The 22,538-nt window shown below is 47.7% G+C and overlaps 1 protein-coding gene across 1 annotated transcript in view; it reads right to left on the bottom strand.

Annotated features, from left to right (window-relative positions):
• The window catches only part of CNN2 (calponin 2), a 30,821-nt gene extending 8,614 nt beyond the window's left edge, over positions 1-22,207 (bottom strand). Inside the window, exons 1-6 of the mRNA XM_077332066.1 lie at positions 21,961-22,207; positions 10,078-10,199; positions 7,344-7,410; positions 4,749-4,886; positions 4,064-4,180; positions 1,133-1,279 (exon numbers count right to left, since the gene is read on the bottom strand). Coding sequence (XP_077188181.1) covers positions 1,133-1,279; positions 4,064-4,180; positions 4,749-4,886; positions 7,344-7,410; positions 10,078-10,199; positions 21,961-22,026 — 657 coding nt within the window. The 5' untranslated portion in view covers positions 22,027-22,207. The remainder of the gene's footprint in view (positions 1-1,132; positions 1,280-4,063; positions 4,181-4,748; positions 4,887-7,343; positions 7,411-10,077; positions 10,200-21,960) is intronic.
• Between the last annotated feature and the right edge of the window lie 331 nt (positions 22,208-22,538).

Here is a 22,538-nt window from a genome sequence, read left to right as displayed (position 1 = left end):
GATTCAGAGGACTAGTACTTCTGAATGGGACTAGTACCTCTGAATGTGGAATTTCCCCACAGTCACCATGGCTAGAAGCCATTGATATATTCATGGAGGATACGTCTATTTCATCCCCTTTTAAAGCTGTTTATTCCTGTGGCCATCGCTACATCCTCCAGCAACAAGTTATACATTTTAATAATCCCCTATGTAAAGTTGAGCCTCTTGTGGCGCAGAGTGGTAAGGCAGCAGACATGCAGTCTGAAGATCTGCCCATGAGGCTGGGAGTTCGATCCCAGCAGCCGGCTCAAGGTTGACTCAGCCTTCCATCCTTCCAAGGTCAGTAAAATGAGTACCCAGCTTGCTTGCTGGGTAAACGGTAATGACTGTGGAAGGCACTGGCAAACCACCCCGTGTTGAGTCTGCCATGAAAACGCTGGAGGGCGTCACCCCAAGGGTCAGACATGACTCGGTGCTTGCACAGGGGATACCTATATCTTATGTAAAGTAGTATTTCCTTTTGTCAGTCTTGAACCTAAACCCCATCAGCTTCATTAGATGCCTCAAATACGAAGACCATTCAAAATGAAAAGACGAAGGACCAAAAAACCTCAAGGCAGGAATTCATTTGGAAGCTGAGCGCACTTGGAAGTGACACTGGCCTTTCTTCAAAACATATCAGCCCTCAGATATTACAAGTCACTCGGGTCTGGCCTGCTGTGAACTTGGGCAGTTCGTGTGATCTTGGGCAGGATATACCCTCATCAGGACCAAGGCAAGACAGGATAAAGACTGGCTCAAGTCATGCAATGACTGATAATTAGTTAGAATTCATGGAGAACTGGTCCACACCAGGAAGCTAAGAGTGGCTGAGCAAGGGTTTGTGTGTCTGGATCATTTCCATCTCCTTGCCAATGACAGGGACCCAGCAGCCAGCATGACAAATATGCAAAGTCTGTCCCTGACACACGCCCTTACCTGTCAACGACTTGCAAGAAATACACCAGAAGACCCCCTGGGGGTCTTCAGAGGGTTAGTTCAAGATGAACCACTACTGAGCACTTCCCTCCCACGGCCTCTCCTTCACCAAGTGGGGCCATAAATCCCTTCTGCTACACCAGATTTCCGAGGTAAGATGCCCAATTCTCACCTGACTGGCACATTTGTTGGTGCCCATTTGCAGACTAATTGTGGAGTGATCCATTGGTGGGAGGATCTGGTTCTTGGGGTCATACAGGTGCCGCCGAGTGCCGTAGGCCGTCATTCCCGACTGACTGGCACATTTATTTGTGCCCATCTGAAGCAGAGAGAGAGAGAGAGAGAGAGAGAGAGAGCATTCAGCCTCACTTCTCTTTTTATTTAATTCATTTATCCCCCACCTTTTTTCCAAACAGGAAACCAAAGCCGCTTCCATCGTTCTCCTCCCCTCCCTTTTATCCTCACAACACCCCTACGAGGTAGGCTAGGCCAAGAGCGTAACTAGGCCAAGGCCACCCAGATGGTTTCCATGGCATGAACCAGGATTCCAACCTGGATCTTCCAGACATTTGTCCAACATTCTGAACCACTACACTGTATCACCTCTTGGTATTTTATTACTAGGGGTAAAGCCTGTTGTATCCAGGATTAAAATGGATGCTAGAGCCTGGGGGTGGGAAGTGGAAGGTGAAGGTATGCTCGCATGTGAGTGCATGGATTAAGGGTGTTTTTGTGGGGGGTTGTGGTGGTGTGCATGCAAATGTAGGCATGGAGGGGCCAAAGACTGCGAAGAAGCAGCAAATTTGTGGGAAGACAATTAAGGGTAGGAGTTCTAATCTGACTGGGCAGCCAGTGGGTGGACGGCCAATCAGAAATGTACAGGTGCCAATGATGGACCTGATTCGCCCATAGCCCTCAACAACAACTCCTCCCAGGACCCCTTACCACTTTTATTTAGACGCTCATGGTTATGGATATTTATTTATTATATTTGCATGCCAACACTCCCGGACCTGCCATCTCGTGGCAACTGACAACAATAAAAGCATACAGTAAAAAAAACCCATACAATATAATCACACAACACCCCCCCCCTCAATTCCTTACACCCAGTCTGCCCGATTCACCAAGTCCTCAGGGTGGGGTTCCAGATGAAAGACTACTCTGGTGAGGACTGAGGTAGCATCCTAACTCCTCCGTTTTGGATTTGTTAATTGTGGATTTCCCCCCCCCCCCAATTTGGTCAACAAGGGAAGAACTATTAGGGTGATGAACATGGGAAAGTTTCAGACAGTAACGTTGGATATTTAACCCGGGGCTTAGTTGGTTGAGAGACTTTGTCTGGAGTTTGGAAGAGGACTGGATGGGAAGCCACAAGTTTGCTTACAGGTGGCAGACAGGTACGGAGGAAAGGTGGACGGAGATGTGCACCAGGCTGGGCTGGAAGAACACGACCCGGGCGTGGAGGGTTGAGAACTGAGACCAACCCCTCTCTTCCCCCATTCCAGTAGAACCGCCCCCAACATCACCCTTACTAGGGTTCATCTTTGTGGGTGACCGCCCTGGACCCCGAGGGGCTTGGAAGCAGCCTGGGACCATCAGAGTAAGGTAAGGATGTGTGCCTTGGCTCAGCCGGCTCGGTGTTTGCCGAGGCAGCCGAGCCGAAGCCGAAGCCCGAGGCACATCCCAAGCGTAAAGTGCAGAGAGCGCTGCCGTTCCATCCTCGAGGATGGCTCTGCCCCTCAAGGGGGCCTGTGGACCTGACGGAATCTGTTGCCATCGCTGAGCGGAGAACAATTCCCCAGGAGAGAGATTGGAGGAGAAGGCCGGGTTGATCAGAATGCTGTACAATGACGGCAGCAGCGACAAGCTGTTCTGGGCTGCTCCACAGGGGAGAGGCCCCTGGTTGACCAGGAGAGCCAGCAGGGAGGCCGCAATTGCCCACAGCCTTTGGCAGGGATCACAGAGGAGAAGGGGATCCCCACTGGCAGAACACTTGCGGGAAGCAGTGGAGTCTCCCTTCTTCATTGAGGACTGGGGCCAGCTTCACGGGGTCAAGGAGAGTCATTAGGGAAGAAGTCACAGCACCACCTGGTGGCGGCCGAAGGCACAGCTGGCCCTTTGGAACTGTATTTGCCTAGTTGCTTAAGGGCCCAAACCCAGGTGGTCTTCCTCTAAGACAGCCTCTCAATGGAGAAGGATCTGGGGGGCCACCAAATAGGGATTACGTTTTACACTGTAGTTAGAGTGGGCAGGGAAGGGATGGGTTGGGTGGGCTGAGGGTGGAGTGGTTAGGGAGGGGGGTGGGTTTTTGGCTGGTCCAGTTAGGATCCGGGGCTACTTAGTTAGTTAATAGGGATAGTTGGATTTTCTGGAGGGAGGGCCGGGGCGAAGAGGAGCCATGAGAGAGGCTCTACCTGGGTTGGGGATTCCAACGATTCTGGGACAAGGGAGATATTGCATAGGGAAGAGATTTGACAATAGAAGAGCAGGGAGCTATGAAGGTACGTTAAGGCCTTTCTGGATACGCTCTCTGCCCTTCAATTGTCCCATCCCCAGACATACGAGGGCAGAGGCGAGGGAGGAACTGACAATGATATTAAGCAACGCCAGGTTGATTAACGGCAAGTCCTTCATCCTGCAAGACTGCTTTGCAGGGTAGGAGGTAGACCTGGCATTTATCACTGAAACCTGAGCATAAGAAGGTGAAACGGTCCACTGGGATTCTTGCTACTTCACCAGTCTTGGCTCCATGGTGGGAAGGGGGGGGTGATCCTTATCTCGGAGGCTTTCTCCTAAAGCAGGGGTAGTCAACCTGACTACAATTCCCATGAGCCCCTGCCAGCCAATTCATGAGAATTGTAGTCCACGAACATCTGGAGGACCACAGGTTGACTACCCCTGACCTAAAGGCCCAGCTGAGGGTACCACCGCTCCCTGCTTGGGTGGTAGGTGTATTTTAGCCCATCCGCAGACTTAGGGATCCGATTGCATTCCTGAATGCTCTGCGGGACCCCAGCACTGCTCCACATTGCACACAAGCCCATGGACCCACGCATGCCAGCACCATCAACCGCTTCCATTTTTGCTGTCGCTGACTCACCTGTAGGCCGATGACACATTGGCCCGCTTTCAGCTTGGCCTCATCAAAGCTCCTCTGCTGCTTCTCCGAATATTTCACCCCAATGTCCAGACCACTGTCAATCCCTTTCGTCTTGGCCTGCAAGAAGGAGGAGGGGGAAAAGGCTTGGAATCCATGACATGTCCCTGTGGGCACAGACAGAAGGCCGAGGGGAGGTCAAAGATGGCCCAAGGCCGAGGGGAGGTCTTCTGTTCCACAGTTGTATGGAAAAGAGTGCACAGGCCATGGCAGAGATCTGGGGAAACGAGCCCGTGCTGGAGGAAGGGAAGAGGAAGTGACATGCCAGGAAGGAGAAGCTCACATCCCAACTGCCAACTTCCTTAGAATAACCTCCCTCACCCCTTATCAATACAGGGCAATTCAGAGTAACCTGCACCATAGAATCATAGAGTTGGAAGGGAACCCCAGGGTCATCTAGTCCAACCCCCTGTTCGATACAGGAAATTCACAACCAGCCAAGGCAACTGGAAAGCTTCACTCTCTTATCAATCCAGCTCTGTCCACAATAACCCTGTAGGGTAGGCCAATAACATTCCAGCCATTCAACAGGAGGAGGATGAGAGATTAGCAGCTTCTTAGAACCTGTGGCAGAGGAGATGGCTGTAGCAGGACCTCCCTGGAGACCTGACACCCCCGTCTTGCTCACCATGCTGGCCAGAGCTAACAGTGACACCTGGACTTGCGTCATGTTCCCGCTCTCGTAGAGGTCATTGGCTTCGAACAGGTCAACTGGCTTCAAGCCATAGGTGATCATGGCCTTGATGAAGTTGGAGAGGTTCTCTAGCTGATGGAGGAAGGAAGGAGAGACAAAGCATCAGCATGCCATCAAGCCACAATCAGCTTATAGTAACCCTGGGGCCAAAGGGTTCTTGGGACAGAAGACATTCAGAAGTGGTCTGCCAATGTCTGCCTCTGCAGAGCAGACCTGGGTTCCCTTGGTGGTCTCCCCTCCAGGTAGCAAACTTACTTAGCTCCCAGGATCTGAGCAGAGTGGATATCAAAACCATGTATCCAAGCTGCTGCCCCTTGGCTTATATCTGCCTTTCAGTCTGTATGATTAATTGCCCTAGGTGTGAATGTAGATGGTTTAGGGTAATGTAGTTTGCACTAGGGACTCCGACAGTAAGGCTTGGAGTGTGGGAATGTGTTATCTATCCCCTCTCCCTCTCCCCCTCTCTCTGATGTTGGGCCAGGAGGTGCCAGTTGTATCTTTCTGGCCTGGCTATGAGGGAGGCATCTGGAGTGTTTCGCACCCAAAAGGACAGGCAGGGGATGGGGGGGGGGGGCTGGAAGTGAAGATGGAGCAACGGTTCCTAGGTGTTTAGTCTTACCAAAAATAAGATGTTAGGATTATTACATCCTCAATAAAGAGATTTTCTTCAACATGGTCTGCTTATTGGGAGCAACCAGCTGAATTCTCACAGTGGGCTCACCAGGGCTGTTCGGTCTGCTAGATGTGGCAATAAAGGTCCCATCAAAAACATGCCCTATCCTAACAATGGCTGCAGACTGAAGGGGGAGGGGTATTTATGAGGGTCACATCAAGGAGTTTAAGTTTATTTAAAACATTAACTAGTGTCTTTCTTCTTACAGCGCCAAAGACAGCTTACAACAGAATTAAAATATGTAACACTAACTTAGAATCATAGAATCATGGAAGAAAACACCAAGGTCATCTAGTTCAACCCCCTGCACAATGCAGGAACTCACAACTACCTGCCCACCCACAGTGTCCCCAATTTCATGCCCAAGTGATCCCTCCACCAAAAATCTCCAGAGTCCAACCTTGCCTGGAAGAAATTCACCTACCATCCCACAGTGGCAATTAGCAGTTCCCAGGGTATGCAAGGAAGGGTCACAAGAGACAAACACTGGCACATCCCTTCCTACATAACTACTCACAATTTGCCTAAGTTCATATAATCAGCAACTCTGTCAGATGACTACCTAGCCAATGCTATAAAAAAAGCTTCCAAAGAAGGAGAACGCACTACCTCCTGAGGGAGCCTGTTCCATCAAGGAACCAGAACATATTCTATATGTTTAGCCGAAAATTCTTTCAAATTGCTTCTGGTCCAACCCTCTGGGGCAACAGAAAACAACTGTATCCCATCTTCTACATGACAGCCCTTTCAGTATTTGAAGATGGTTATCAGATCCCCTCTCAGTCATCTCCTCTCCAGGCTAAACAGACCACCTCCCCCAACCTTTCTTCATATGTCTTGGTCTCCAAACCCATCACCATCTTGGTTGCCCTCCTCTGGACATGCTCCAGTTTCTCTACATCTTTATTCAGTTGCGTTGCCCAAACCTGACCACAGTACTCCAAGTGAGGTCTTACCAGAGTAGAGTAAAGTGGTAACATCACCTCCTGTGATCTGAAAATTCTTCTTCTTTTAACACAGCCCAAAATCCCATTTGCCTTTTTAACTACCGAGTCACACTGGTGACTCATGTTCAATGTATGGTCTACTCAGACCCCCAGACCCTTTTCACACGTACTCCTGCCAAGACGTCTCACCCGTTTTATAGTGATGCATTTGATTTTTCCTACCTAAATGCAGAACTTTACATTTTTCACTACTGAAATTCATTTTATTGGTTTTAGCCCAGTTTTCCAGCCTGTCAAGATCATCCTGATTCTGTTTCCTGGTGTGTTTGCTACCCTTCCCAGTTTAAAATCTTTAAGGACTTTCCCTGTCCTGAGGTCCTTAAAGTTGGAACTTTTTGCATGCAAAAAGTTAAAAGGCTGAAGAAGGCTGCCTTAGAGCAGGGGTAGTCAACCTGTGGTCCTCCAGATGTTCATGGACTACAATTTCCATGAGCCCCTGCCAGCAAACAACATATTGACTTGATATTTAGCCAATGCTGTTTCAGTGAGTTTTAAGCAACACATACTTTATATTGCTGATCTTAAACACCCCTTTTTGTACTCCAATGTTTATCTTTTGTATTTCCAATGATATTTTAATTGTAGATTTAAACTTTGGACCGAATGACTGTAAATAAAAATTGACTTTGATAACCTGCTCAAGTAGCCCTCCTTGCAAGGCCTCAGACAGAGAAGCCCTTTTCCTAACATCTGCTCTCCAAGCATCTTGAATGTGGGATGGCAGGGCTCAACCACCAAGCAATGACCCTTGCCCAGGAGGTTCCAGGATTAAGTCCACCTGCCCTCCTCAGCTCCTTGTCCCTAACCCTTTGGGGCTTTTTATCTCCGCCTTCTCTCCCATATACCTACCTGATGCCAGTTGAGAGCTGAATGGTTAATTTTCTTTACAGAACCTGGCTGCAGCCGGTTTATTAGCCTGGAGGAGGGAAAAGGGAGAGGGAGGAGTCAACATCAATTGAACCTTATTATTAAACAACAGCTACCTGGCAAAGGAAAGTGACAGCCCCAGCATTCAACCCTCCCAGGTCTCTGAAAGAAAAAGGCTTTTTAAAAACAATTGTTCTATGTAGGAACTATGCAGAAGCCTTAAAAACAAAACAAAAAACAGGTGGGGTAGAAATAGGGTTGACAGTCTCCAGGCAGGATGCATACAAATAGGGAAAAAATCACATTGTCTATTCTGCTCTGCTTGAATTTTTGATTGCGTGCATTATTAGAAAACTGAGTAAAACTAAAAATGAAACTACATATTGCCTAGGAGTCTAGTCTTTGGCTGCTTTGATGATGATTATCAAAGACTTTGAAGATAAGAGCTCTTCTTCATGTTTAATGTTGACTTCTAGTTGGAACACATGAATTCTTCCGTTGCCTGCAAGATGTATTGAGCTCCATGGCTATTTTTCCCAGTTTGTCAATTTCCAGGTAGGGCCCAGGGACCTTCCAGAATGACAAAGGGTCTCCAGACAAGGGAGCTGTTATCCAGGAGAAAATAGCCTCTTGTGGTGCAGAGCAGTAAGGCAGCAGAAATGCTGTCTGAAGCTGTCTGCCCAGGAGGCTGGGAGTTCGATCCCAGCAGCCGGCTCAGGGTTGACTCAGCCTTCCATCCTTCCGAGGTTGGTAAAATGAGTACCCAGCTTGCTGGGGGGTAAACGGTAATGCCTGGGGAAGGCACTGGCAAACCACCCCGTATTGAGTCTGCCATGAAAACGCTAGAGGGCGTCACCCCAAGGGTCACGCATGACCCGGTGCCTGCACAGGGGATACCTTTACCTTTTGTGGCATTTCCATTCTGCCATGAAGCCTGCTGGGTGATCTTGGGCCAATCGGGTTAATACACACTGGGACAAAAAAAAAAAATCCCCACTTCAAATAGAGGCTAATGGGATCTGAATTTGCTGAGATTCAGATGGGGAAGGATCTTGGGGTCCTAGAGGACAGCTCAATGAAAATGTCAACCCAGAGAGGTTGTAACTTGTTTTGTTTTTATGAAATAAATTTTATATTATTAGAAAAAGATGCCAACCCAGTATGCTGCAGCAGTGAAAAGGGTACATGCTATGTTAGTGATTTTAAGGAAAAGGATTGGGAATTAAAAAGCCAATATTGTAATGCCCCTGTATAGATCTATGGAGTGGCCTCATGTGGAATTTTGTGCATAGTTCTGGTCACCAAATCCCAAAATGGACATTGTAGAGCCGGAAAAAGTACAGAGAAGGGCAACTAAGATGATAAGGGTGTTGGAGCCCCTCCCCTAGGAGGAAAGTCTGAAGGAGGGACTTTTCCAGTTCAAAAAAAGTACAACTAAGGAGGGACATATAGAGGTTTATACAATTAGGCATAGAGTGAGAAAGTCCACAAAGAAATATTTTTAATTCCCCTCCCCAAAGACTAAAATTTGAGGGCATCCAATGAAGCCCATGGGTTCAGGGCAGACAAAAAGAATGACTACTTTACAGAGAGATTAAAATGTGGAATTTGATGCCAAAGGGTAAAGTGATGGCCACAGGAATGAACAGCTTTCAAAGGGGATTAGAAAGATTTATGGAGAATAAGTCTATCAATGGTTGCTTGTCATGATGACCGAGGGGAACATCCACATTTGGAGGAACTAAACCTTTGAATCCCAGAGCCAGGGGAAAGCCTTGGCCTTTACACCTGTTGTTGGCTGGCCAGAGAGACTGGTTGATCGCTGGGTGAGACAGGATGCTGGATGAACCTTCCCTGGTCTGACACAGCAGGGCTTTCCTTATATTCTTATCAGGGAAGGCCTCAGCCTCTCTGTCCTATTGTTGGCCCTCCAGAGGAACTAGATGGCCTCTGTGTGAGACAGGAGGCTGGACTAGATGGACCCTCCCTGGTCTGACCCAGCAGGGCTCTTCTGAGGCTTCTGTAAGGGGAAGGCCTCAGCCTCTCTGCCCTGTTGCTGGCCCTCCAGAGAAGCTGGCTGGCCGTTATGTGAGGCAGGATGCTGGACTAGATGAACACTGATCTTATCCAGCATGGCTCTTTCGTTTTCATGAAGGCCTCAACCTATGTGCCCTGTTGTTGACCCTCCAGAGGAACTGATTGGCCACCGTGTGAGATGGGATGCTGGACTAGATGGACCACTGGTCTAATCCAGCAGGGCTCTTTTGATGTTCTTATGAAGGCCTCGGCCTCTCTGCCCTGTGGCTGGACCTCCAGGGGAACTGGCTGACCCCTGTGTGAGACAGGATGCTGGATTAGAGAGATTGCTGGTCTGATCCAGATGGGTGCTTCTTATATCACAAACTCTGAGCTTAAACTGCCTCGCAGGGTTCTGAGGATAAAGTGGAAAAAGCAATCACTTTGGTCCTCATTGTAGAGTATATGAAACCAATATATAAATATATTGTTTGCAGGGAGAGTCATCAAAGACCCAGTTTCCTGCAAATCAGAATTTGGCTCTATGGAGCCAATAATTGTGACGATAATAATAAGGCCATACTGGAGATTCACTTGCACAGTACAGCTGCGTTTCACAGCTGAAATAAACTAAGAGGGGCTTATAGAATAGGTGAAAGCCAGAAGGACTGGGAAGAAGGCCCCTCGGCCACCCACTCACTCGCAAAGAACGACACCGTCCTTCAGTCCCTTCTGGAAGTCGGGCCCGATCTCTCTGTTGGTGATCCCTTCGATCCATACCCGCAGCTCGGATTCCTTCTGAGGGTCATATTTCTGGGCAAGCTGGAGAAGAGGGTTAAAGGAGGACAGGATCAAGCCTTCCGATCAATCAATCCCCTGAGGTCTCTTTCTGGTCCCTTCTGATGTCCCCTTCCCAATTCCAGATCCGGAAAATCTGGAAAATATCTGAGGCATTCCATGATCACATGGAAAGTCACTTTCTACTGAGTGGATATGTTTAGATTGGCTAAGGTTCTCCATGTTGGCAGAGTCTAAATGTGCAAGAAACTAAAGCACCAAGATGCTTAAAAGAATAAGATTATTATTATCATTTAATTTATTACCCACCACTCCCAAGTAGGTTAGTGGTGGGTTACAGGTGTCCAGTTTAAACCCCCATTAAAACCCTATTAAAGTGGACAAAGATACAAATACAATAGACCAACAACCCAATAACATGGCGGAAAACCCCCCTCTACCCCAACCCCTACCTCTAGAGAGAGGAGGCAGGGGAGACGAAATAATCAAGAGCTCCGTCTTACAGGCCCTATGGAATGCTGGGAGGTCCTGCAGCTCCCCCGGGAGCTCATTCCACCAGATTGGAGCCATGATTTATTTAGAAGAGAAACAGAAGGAGAAGAGACCTAGCCGACTGTCTAACTATTGATCTTCGTTCTTTCAGTCTGTTCTAGAGGAATTGCAAGGATGCCGACTGCAGCTCTGGGATAATTACATAAATATATCATTGTTTTATTGTACTACTGGTTTTTAAATTGTTGTCCTGAGATGGCTGTGCTGAGAGGGGCGGTTTTATAAACCCAATAAATCAAATCCAGTCCAGCTCCCCACCTTCTTGGAGGCTTAAAAATCCCACACTCCTGCCAGGGGCTCATCCAATCTCCTCCTAAAAGCTTCCAACGCAAAGTGACTCCACCACCCTCCAGGGCAGCACATCTCATCTTCGAACAGCTGTCACCATCAGAAAATGCTTCCTAATATTTCAGTGGAACCTCCTTTGCTGTGATTTGAACCCATGGCTCCTGGTCCTTCTCTAAAGCTGCAGTAAACAAGCTGGCCCCCCTCTTCAACATGTAAACTTTTCATGCAGTTAAGCACAGCTATCAAAGCTGTTTCCCCTTCCATCCTGCTTCAAGTGTACCAACACATTTAAAGGAAGATAAATAATAGAGCTACCGATTTATAACAAATGCAGACTCACCTGGTGGTTTCAAACCATTCAAGAGAACATAAGAGAAGTCCCGTTGGACCAGGCCAATGGCCCATTCAGCCACTCTACGTCACACAGTAGCCCAAACCCAGTTCCCATCAGGAGGTCCAGCTGTGGTGCCAGAACTCCAGAAACCCTCCCAACTCTTGCCCTCCTCCCCAACTTCCAAGCAGGCGGAGTATCCCTGCCTCCATCTCGACCCTGTGGCACACAGCCAGTGATGGGCCTCTGCTCCATACTTTTATCATATCACTAGATTCCACTGAGTAGCCGTGTTGGTCTGAAGTAGCACAATAAAATCAGAGTCCAGTAGCACCTTTAAGACCAACAAAGATGTATTCAAGGCGCGAGCTTTCGAGTGCTTGCACTCGAAAGCTCACGCCTTGAATAAATCTTTGTTGGTCTTAAAGGTGCCACTGGACTCTGATTTTTATTATCACACCACAGTTTCCGATTCTTGCACTAAAGAGCTGGAGAGTCACAGTGTTGTAACCTCCGTTCTGGAAAACATTGGCTGGACACTTCTGAGGACTGCTGTGATGTAAACAGAAAACAAGACAGATTTAAAAAAAAAAAAAAAACAGGAAGTCTCACTGCATGCAGCAGATAAAACATTTTGTATTGGAAGACGCTCCTGTTTATTTTTGCTGTAGCAGACAAGCTTGGCTATGCCCCATGGGAGTTAACGAAAAGAACCGTATTTTACGATTCGAGATTGCCCAACTCCCAGCCACACTGCCCAACAGCGGTGGCGCATTAAAGAATCTCTGGCATCTGTGGGAAGGCTGTTTCCTTTTCAGCTAAACCAGGGGCACAATTCCTTATCGCATTTGAGATGCTACTCCTCACTCACTGAGCCCAGAGCACCTTATGTGGTTCTCCCCTCCTCGGTTTTAGAACAACCCTGCCAGGATAGACTAGGCTGGAACTAGATCAACCGGCATGGCAGCGTGAGGACTTGAATTCAGGTCTCCTCATTTCTTGTCCAATGCTATCTTACACATATGAAGCTGCTTATGCTGAATCGGACCATTACTCTATCAAGGTCAGTCTTGCCCACTTGGTTCAGTGTGGGGTCTGAGTCACATCACTTTTTAAACACAGATGGCGGGAATTTAATGTGGGACCTTCTGCAGGCAAAACGGAGGTTTCCCACTGAGCCACGCCAGATCCTTTCCTTTCTCCCCCTTTCTGTGTACATCTCAATTAAAACTATAGCAGGGCCAAGTGGAATTGCTTCAGTGGTAAGATCTAGTTTCATTCATTCATTCACTCACTCATCCATTCCCTTTACTGGCATTCCATAGCATTACAGCATATAAAAGAAAGATCAAGCAACTGGAAATATTAACAACAGAACAAATTGCAGTATGATACACTAAAAATATGAGCCTCTTGTGGTGCAGAGTGGTAAGGCAGCTGTCTGAAAGCTTTGCCCATGAGGCTGGGAGTTCGATCCCAGCAGCCGGCTCAGGTTGGCTCAGCCTTACATCCTTCCGAAATGGAATATTCAAGATCTAACAGTCTCTGTTTCAGAGCGCAAAGTAAGGCTGATTCACTTGACAGTGGTAACCTTTCAAACCTTTTTTTTGGTAGTGGTAACCTTTTGAGCCTCTTGTGGCGCAGAGTGGTAAGGCAGCCGTCTGAAAGCTTTGCCCATGAGGATGGGAGTTCAATCCCAGCAGCCGGCTCAAGGTTGACTCCGCCTTCCATCCTTCCGAGGTCGGTAAAATGAGTACCCAGCTTGCTGGGGGGTAAACGGTAATGACTGGGGAAGGCACTGGCAAACCACCCAGTATTGAGTCTGCCATGAAAACGCTAGAGGGCGTCACCCCAAGGGTCAGACATGACTCGGTGCTTGCACAGGGGATACCTTTACCTTACACTAAAAATGCTTCGATCTAACTTTTAAAGCTTCTACCAAATATTTTGCACCTGCAGATGTAATTTCAGGTGAAACGTCACTTAGTATCAAAATGCATTCCTTCCTTCCTTCCTTCCTTCCTTCCTTCCTTCCTTCCTTCCTTCCTTCCTTCCTTCCTTCCTTCCTTCCTTCCTTCCTTCCTTCCTTCCTTCCTTCCTTCCTTCCTTCCTTCCTTCCTTCCATAGCATTACAGCATATAAAAGAAAGATCAAGCAACTGGAAATATTAACAACAAAACACATTGCAATACGATACTCTAAAAATGCTTAGAGCTAACTTTTAAAATTTCTACCCAATATTTTGCAACTGTAGACTGTAATTCCAGGTGAAACGACACTTAGTATCAAAATGCACTTTCCCCTTTTACAAATCCCTTAGAATGCAATAGAGGGATATTCTTCACAAGGAACCTCATAAAGCTGGCCATCAAGAATGATGCACTGAATCTGGCGAATTAGCAGAGCATAAACATAACCTCTCCTGAACTAGAATCTCCTGCCATCACCTGGCTAGCAACTCAGAGGAGACAACGTTCATCCTAGCCATCATGAAAGCTCTACGCTGGAAAGGGATGCCAAGGTTATAGAAACAGTGAGACATCTTTCCATGATGTATTGGTAAGCCAAATTTGATAGGATAACATATAGGAGGTTGGGCAGGAAAATAAATGGAATATTCAAGATCTAACAGTCTCTGTTTCAAAGCGCAAAGTAAGGCTGATTCACTTGACAGTAGAAAAAAAACCGGCTGAAAGTCTAATTTGGGCGATTTTGGAATCTATAAGTATTGAGCTCCTTTTCAAATTTCTAGATCAATGGCTTCATGCTTAAATGCTCTCAATAAGATCAATTAATTGATTAACCAATAAGCATTTGTGAGAAGAATTTCAGCCTAAGGAGCTGGGCAGGGAGGAGGAGGAAGTGCCAGGTCAGGAGCTACTGGTGAGTGTTGCTCGCTTTCTTCCAGTGTGTGAGGGTAACCCTGGTTTTTCAAATCTGTGTTATATAAGCGAAGAAGTAAAATGTCAGGCCTAGCACAGTCCGACCAGTCCTCATATTTAAAAAGCCGCTTATATCATTCTTTTCTCCTCCATTTTACCCTCACAACAACCGTGTAGGGAAGGTTAGGCTGGGAGGGTGTGAGGTTAGGCTGGGAGCAAACAAGAGCTGGAACTCAAAGGAGACTTCCTCAGATTTTGGCTTCCACGCTGCCTGGGACTGCCAGCTCCTTACGGAAAGCTGCCAGTTTCCCACCTGCATAAGAAGGATCCCAGCTAAACAATAATCCAGGTGTGTTTTGCACCTTAGCAGTAGGGGAGTGTGTATCAGAGCAGGTTTCACAAGGACGCTAACTCCCAGCCTCTTTTTGTCAAGCCTGTGTCTTCCCTCAGAGGCAGAGGGAGGGCTGATCCTCTGGTGAGTTTCTGCTGATATTGCAAACACAGCCAGGGGTGTATCAAATCACACCCCTTCACTTGCTTGGAATTTCTCCTCTGCTTTTTTTCCTTAAGCACCAACAAGAAGACCGGAATTTCCACAAAGTCCGCCCCCAGCCAGCCACTCAGGAGTTGTTACAGGCCGTGAAATTTTATCTGAGAAAACTGGGAGAAATGCCAGTTAAGACTGGTACATGCCTCTTCCTAAAAGGGGTGTGTGGGGGGGGGGATGTTGCTCTCATAAGGAGCGTTGTTTCCCCCTCGGCGCATGCAAATCTGATAGAACAGCAAGATCCCAAGTTAACCAAGTTCTTTAACTGCATTCCTGTAGGATTCCCCAACACTGGATACCCACGTAATTTAAAACATGGGAACCACCTCCCCCCACCCTCCTGAGGATCAACCAGCAGTGTCTTGGTCTAGACCAGGGGTAGTCAAACTGTGGCACTCCAGATGTCCTTGGACTACAATTCCCATGACTTTGCTGGCAGGAGCTCATGAGAATTGTAGTCCATGGACATCTGGAGGGCCGCAGTTTGACTACCCCTGGTCTAGACCCGTTAAGCTTCTCTTGGCTGTGCCATGCCCCTGGCGTGCCTCTTCAACACTCAATCTCAGCTGTGCCCAAAGGCCCAATTCACTCTTCAAGGCCAATTTACAGGAAGATACTCATCATCAGCCTCAGGTACATCTCCCGATAAGCATGCACAGTGAAGATTAAAGGCCACTGAACGTATCTTGTAGCAGCGAATGAACTTTTGAGATTGATGCTCATGCAGCCACTACTGATTTCTTCTGCTGATGTTGTTGATTAAGGTGGCATTCATCACTGCACCTCTCACTGAATGTGCGGGTCACTCCTGTTTGCATCTTTTGGCACTTATAGCCTTCGCCTATGCACTCCTTTCACCCTCGGCTTATGGTCGCCGTTGACGTTTTTGATCCTTTGTTATCTGTGAAATGTCTATCATAGTGCCTGGACGTTCCTAACATGTTTCGTTTGCTTCAGGAAAATCTTCCATGCTCTCTTCCCATCCAGTGAATGGAACCCCTTTTCCTTGTCTGCCTTTGGAAAGGGTTAGAAGGTTGGTGACACTACTTTTTGCCTTACCTGGAAGGTTGAAGACACCTTAGGTCAGGGGTAGTCAACCTGTGGTCCTCCAGATGCATTTGCTGGCAGGGGCTCATGGGAATTGTAGTCCATGGACATCTGGAGGACCACAGGTTGACTACCCCTGCCTTAGGTTGTAAGGATGGATCCAGCTGGAATACCACTCTATCGTTGTGTATTATGCTGCAGCTGTTATGTGTTGATATGGCTGCTAACTTCAAGACTCACCTGTGCAACATGATGTCCACCAAAAGCAGAGTTTACCTTCTCCGGAACTTCACTGATACCTTTCGTAACGGTACAAAGGAATGTTTGATGAGACCTTGTACAACCACCGTTTGGTTTCACATAGGAAACCGATGAACCACCGGGGGACCTGTCACCGCAACACCCTTCATAAACCTGATGATGTGTGGATGCATTGATAAGAACTTCCCATTAAGTACTTTCAAAGCTACTGTCAATGCCAATATCTGTCTCCTAAAGGTTACGGCTGTTAATTTCTAGTCTGCCCCATCTTGGGGAGTCTGGCACCTCGTTGACTTTCTTGGCTATAAGTAGTGTACTTTTTGCTTCTACACAGATGACTGAATACTTTCCAGGTATAATTGTAAATTTTATCTGTGAACCTGGACGTCCAGATATTGCTGATATCTTCTTCACTGAATCCTAAATCCTTTAACCCTTTCAAGCTCCATGTGGTTAAACATAAGCATTCTGGGTCCAGATGTCAGACTGAACCTTGGTCCCTCAGGTCTGGAGATACTAGTATTCTGAGTGGTTGTTGCCAGTTGCCTCAGAGTTGAAACCCATGGCCTTTTTGGTCTGAAAGGTGTTCTCATAATTATTTCTGCTCTCAGACGAAGTATTTTTTAAAAAATGAACCACCAAGGTAGACCATTAACTGAGGGAATGCATACAGAAGTGATTTTGGCCAATCTGCTGTTAGAACATCCGTAGTTTCGGCCTCTGCATGATACACCAAGTCTGCCTGTTTGCATCCCAAAGTGAACAGATTTATCTCTGGTTTCCAACCTGTTTATGATCCACTGAAAACACCTCCTTTAACTGCAGTTCTGCTTCTGACACCATTGTACGGCTCAGCCAATCTACTGTCACGGTTTCTTTTCCTTTTATGCGCTCCTCTTTTTATGAGATCCTTCTTTGCCCACTTCAGTATGCTCCAAGCTTTTTTGTGCCGATTGACCAACCTGGATACCCCCAACTGTTTATATAGTGTTTCATCGTCCTGTTGTTGGTTCTTATTCACACACTTCTCTGATGAGTTAGTTGAGCTAGGTGGGCCAGCATCAGGAAAACCGCACTCATCTGCAAGATGTTGATCAGAATTTTGCTTTCTAGTTGAGATCGTGTCCCTTGTCTCAAGTGCTTTCCTATTGTTACTCCCCAGCCCGTCAGACTGGCATCTTTAAATAGCTGCAGTACTTCCAAAAGGCAACTTTAGAGGAAAATGTCAACGTTCATGCTCTATTGTTGGCCCAGTCAATGGTTGGCCCCTGTGTGAGGCAGGATGCTGGACTAGAGTGATGGTCATTGGTCTGATCACGCAGGGGGGTTATGGTGTTCTTATGAAGGCCTCAGCCTCTCTGTCCTGTGGCTGGCCCTCCAGAGGGACTGGTTGACCTCTGTGTGAGGCAAGAAGCTAGACTGGATGGACCCCCACTGGTCTGATCCAGCAGAGGGATTCTTGTGTTCTTGTCAGGCAAGCCCCCAGCCTCTCGGCTCAGCTGTTGGCCTTCCAAAGGAACTGGTTGGCATCTTTGAAACAGGATGCTGAGTAGACAGACCCTCACTCTTTGCATCAGTATTTCTGCGGCTGCTGCTAATTCAAGGGCACGCCAGCCCTGTAATCCAGAGCCTAGAATAATCGAGTTAGAAAGTACATCCAGAGTCATCTAGTCCAACCCTCTGCACATTGCAGAAACTCAGAACTACCTGCCTACCCACAGTGACCCCAATTTCATACCCAATTAATCCTGACACCACCAAAAATCTCCAGAATCTAGCCTGGCCTGGAGGAAATTCACCTACCCTCCCACAGCAGCAATCAGCAACTCCCCGGGTAGGCAAGGAAGGGCCACAAGAGACTAACACTGGCACATCCCTTCCTGCCCACCTACTCACAATCCACCTAAGTTAAAAAAAACAGTATTTCTGTCATATGGCTATCTAGCTTCTGTTTTAAAATGTTCAAAGATGGAGAACCCACCTCCTCCCAGGGAAGCCTGAGGAAATGCTCTGTCAGGAACTTCTTCCGGATGTTTGGTGAAAATTCTTTTGAATTAATTTCAACCCATTGGTTCTGGTCCGACCCTCTGGGGCAACAGAAAACAACTCTGCTCCATCTTATATATGACAGCACCTCAAGTATTTGAAGATGGTTATCATATCACCTCTTAGTCGTCTTCTCTCCTGGCTAAATGGACCAAGCTCCTTTAACCTTTCCTCAGACGTCTTGGTCTCCAAACCCTTCACCATCTTTGTAGCCCTCCTCTGGACACACTTCAGTTTCTCTACATCTACATATAATTTTTTCTGACTTTTCATAACATGATATGATCCTTTGATAATTTATAGAGTATACTGTATTTATAGAGTTCACTGTATTTGAGAATAGTTTTGTAGGGTTTGTATATTGCTTTTTAAAATTGTATGCATACTTTTTCAATTTGTATAATTTTATGAATTTGAGGTTCTTTGTGGTTTGCATATTATCCTTTCTGAATTTTTCCACAAGGTTCCCTGGGTTTTTTGTTACTCTTGAGTAGTAAGGATGGCCTCTTGGAAGGATCATTTAACCTTTACAGATAGTGACAAGTCTAGGATTTTGGCCAAGATTAAACCTAAAATAGGTACGGAACTTAACATGGGACAATACATGGACTGACTTCATCGTTTTGAAAAAGAAAATAGTGACATTAAATTGACATGCTACTTGGCTGGCGGAATATGTACAGGCAGATATGATTCTGAGGGGTTTACACCTTCCTAAGGCTTCTACTCTTTTTGTGGAGTGTGAGGAATTTAAACAAAAATGGTCCACGGTCCTTAACAAATTCTCCCGTGATGTAATGCTTCTGACAATTGATTAATCTTTATCTGAATTGACCACCCTGGAATTGCAATTTACTTCCCAATTGGAGGAGATTAAGTCTAAATGGGATCCAGAACAATTTACAAAGAGTTCTGAGGAACTGTAAGTTAACATCTGTTAGATGAGAGACCAGATAATTGCTCTTAAGTAGAGTAAATTCCAGAGGGATTATACCTCTGGGAATGTACAGGACTGGGCTTCTGGTTACCTTAGGAACACTAATTATACACCTAGGTACCAAAATATAGACTCTCATGGTACAGATTTTACTTCAAAAACACTTCTAGTGAAGACTCGGAGTCTTTTACTCCCAGAAAGCAGCAATTCTATAATAAACCAGCTTTGACAGAACTGCCCTGCAAGAACAGCTCTGTGACTAACCTCAAATCACCCAGCTGGCTGCATGTGGAGGAGCAGGGAATCAAACACAGCTCCCCAGATTGGAAGCCACCACTGTTAACCACTACACCAAACTGGCTCTTGTAAAGCAGCTCCAATTCAGAGGGAGACTTTTATTCTCCAGTATTTGTCCCTGGGGGTAGTGGGTTTTTCTTTACAGGCCTAATTTTAGGACCAGGGGTGATTTCACAGGCTGTCCTGTTTCAACCAGGTGCACAGCTAGTTCTTTGTTGCTACAAAATTATACGGTTGAAATATGCAGCCCATTTAGATCATCCTCCTCCAGAGATGCACACGTGGTTAAACAAGCTGCACCAACCTTGTTCTTTAAGCTGCTCTTGAGGCACAAGAATAGCCTCAAACAGTATTTTTGCAACAGCGAAATACAAGAGGTGTGTTCAATGAAGCTGCCTTACACGGAAGCCGCCCCCTCCAAGTCAAGCTTGCCTACTTAAGGCTGGCAGCTGCTCTCACAGTCCCAAGTGGAGGTCTTTCACTACTTCTAAGTGAAGACTGAATCTAGGACTTGGAACAGATACTTTACTACTGAGCCCTGAATCATCAGTGAGGGCCAGACTAACCAGAGCTAATGGGGTTGAGCTGCGAACTGCAAACTCCTGGGTTCAGAACTCATGCATCCTGAGTGCACGAGGCAGTCAATACAGGACAATATCCCAGAACCTCCGTCCTCTCCCCTTTAGCAGCCCTTGCAGGAGAAAATGGAAGGGGACACCCCTGAGAACTGTGTCTAAATCCCCAGCCTTGTAGGACTTCAGAGGGGAAGGGAAAAGGTCTTCCCATTTCACAAGGCTCCTTCCTGCATTAGGCAGAACTCACACAGCATTGCAGGGCCAACATGCACTTGTGCAAAACGCACATGCACGCTCGCTGAACGACACACCAAACCTGAAGACCCAAGAAAGCTTTCGAAATGACATGTCCCTAATGCAGGGCTAATCCAACTGCGGCCCTCCAGATGCCCATGAGCCCCTGCCAGCATTCGCTTTCTGATCTAGATCATACCTGATCTCCAGCATTCACTAGCAGGGGCTCATGGGAATTGTAGTCCATGGACAACTGGAGGGCCACAGTTTGACTACCCCGTCCTAATGGCTTCATACTGAAGTATCTGAAGGACTAGGTCTACTCATATGTTCCTGCCCAGGAATCACAGGTTCCCATCAATAAAGAGGGTCACCTGGAGGACACGTGAAGCAGGGCCTTTCTAGTGGCAGCCCCATGATTCTGGAACAACCTCCCAAAAAGGTATGCCTCAGCCCCCTTACTTTTGACCTTAAGGAAGATGCTTTTAATTTAGGACTGCACTTGATAGCTACAGTTGATTAGTCCCACATTGTTATGTGTAATTTTTAGTTTTCTATATTTTATGTATGATATTTTATCTGTATTAGATTGTAAGCCTCCTTTAGCTCTATAAGAAAGGAAGGCAGGTAATAAATGTTCTCAATAGCTCAAATGCCCCCAAATAGGGGACCTTTCCCCCACAGCACTTACGTTGCATCCAGAAGGCCCTTGGTGAACCCTGGGCTCCCCAGGGAAAGCAAGTAGCAGGTGCCATGAATGACCTTTCGGTATCCAAGACACTGGAGAGCCACTCCCCACAGAACGGACAATATCAGGCTCAGATGAATTAAGGGTCTGTTTTAGTGTAATAAAGCTTCATGTGCCCATGAGCAAAAATACAAATATAACCAAGTTCCGCCCTAAGAAATAGTAAAGCACACCGGTTTGAGTAAACCACAAGGGTTTGACCCCCCCCCGCCCCCAGGTAGTAAAAAGGGCTGCAGATGCTGGACAAGTTTTTTCTCTGCCTGAGCCAACACAAAGAGCCAAAGCCAAATAGATTTGATTTAGCGCCGGGGCATCAAAATGGGTACCCAGCGGTGACCTTATAACCAAGGAGGAATACAAACAAATAACCAATGCTTTTAGGGAGAGTGTTAGAAAAGGCTAGTGAGAAATGCTAAACACAAGAACAAAAAATGGGTTTCTATATTCAATGTTCAAAGTTCAGAGTTAGAAAAAGAAAAGGGGCATTAGATTTAACAACAGCTTAAACTGCCTTCCCTTACTCCCCCCACAAGACACACCCTGTGACGTAGCCGGGGCTCAGAGAGTTCTGACAGAACTGCTCTGTGAGAAGAGCTCTAAGAGAACTAGGCCCGCCCCAAGGTCCCCCAGCTATCTGCCTGTGGAGGAAGCTCTCTAGATTAGAAGCCAACGCGCTCCACTACTACACCCAGCTGGCTCTTGGAGAATAGGCACTTGGTCCACTCTGCACATGCTCAGAGCCACCCTCGACTTCGGCTCTCTACCGAGGTGAGGGAGGTTAGAAGAAGCCGGGTGGCAAAAGGCAAAACTTAAATCCAGTGACTCCTGTTTCCAGCCGAAGCTGGCGACCCTAAAAGCCCGCGGGGAGAAGACCCTCCCACCCCGAAGTCCCAGACCAACTTTCCGGATTGCGCTTCTTCCTCCCCCTCGCCGCGCCCTGCCGTCTCCAGGCGCCCGGAGCGCATCGTCTCCAAAGCGCCCTCCGTGCGCCCAGGGCGCAAACCTCGAGGCTGGCCGGGGCCGCCCCACGTGCCACTCACTCGGCTCCGGACTTCGGCGGACAAGCCGTAGCTGGGCCCTTTGTTGAACTGGTTGCTGCCGCTCATCCTCAGCCGACGGGGGCGGCGTCGGGACAAGGCGCGCACCAGAGACTCTGCGGCCGGTCGCCGCCACCGCCGAAGTTTTGGGGCCGGCCGGGCGCCGCCTCCCGCCGCTGATTGGCCGCCCGTGGAAATAGCCTTATAAGGGCCGAAAGCGCCGAATTCCTGGCGGCGGAGGGCATTTCCTGCGCGGGGCTCCGCAAGGCTCGCCCGGCCTGCCTGCCTGAGCCCGGGGGGCGGCTCCCTCTTGGGATGGCGCGGCGCCGACGGCTCGCCCGCTTCTCCATCCCGCCTCACCTGGGCGCGCGGCGCTTGGGAGGTGGCCGAAGCGGGTTGCCGGCCGGCAGGAGCGTCCTTGGCTCGGCCGCTGCCTAAAGCTTCCGTGCCGAGCCCTCTGGACGTGCTCAGAGGCACTTTGTCCTTTGCCGCCCCGCCGAGTCGTTTGGTTTGACATTTAAAAAGTGCACCGCGAGGCCTGTTTTGGGGCGTCCTTGTATTGTTGCGTGAGTTAACACGCC

The sequence above is a fragment of the Paroedura picta genome, chromosome 4, assembly GCF_049243985.1.
Source record: "Paroedura picta isolate Pp20150507F chromosome 4, Ppicta_v3.0, whole genome shotgun sequence".
NCBI lineage: Eukaryota > Metazoa > Chordata > Lepidosauria > Squamata > Gekkonidae > Paroedura > Paroedura picta.
Note: the sequence above shows the minus strand (reverse complement) of the source record. Positions and strands in the feature narration are given on the sequence as shown.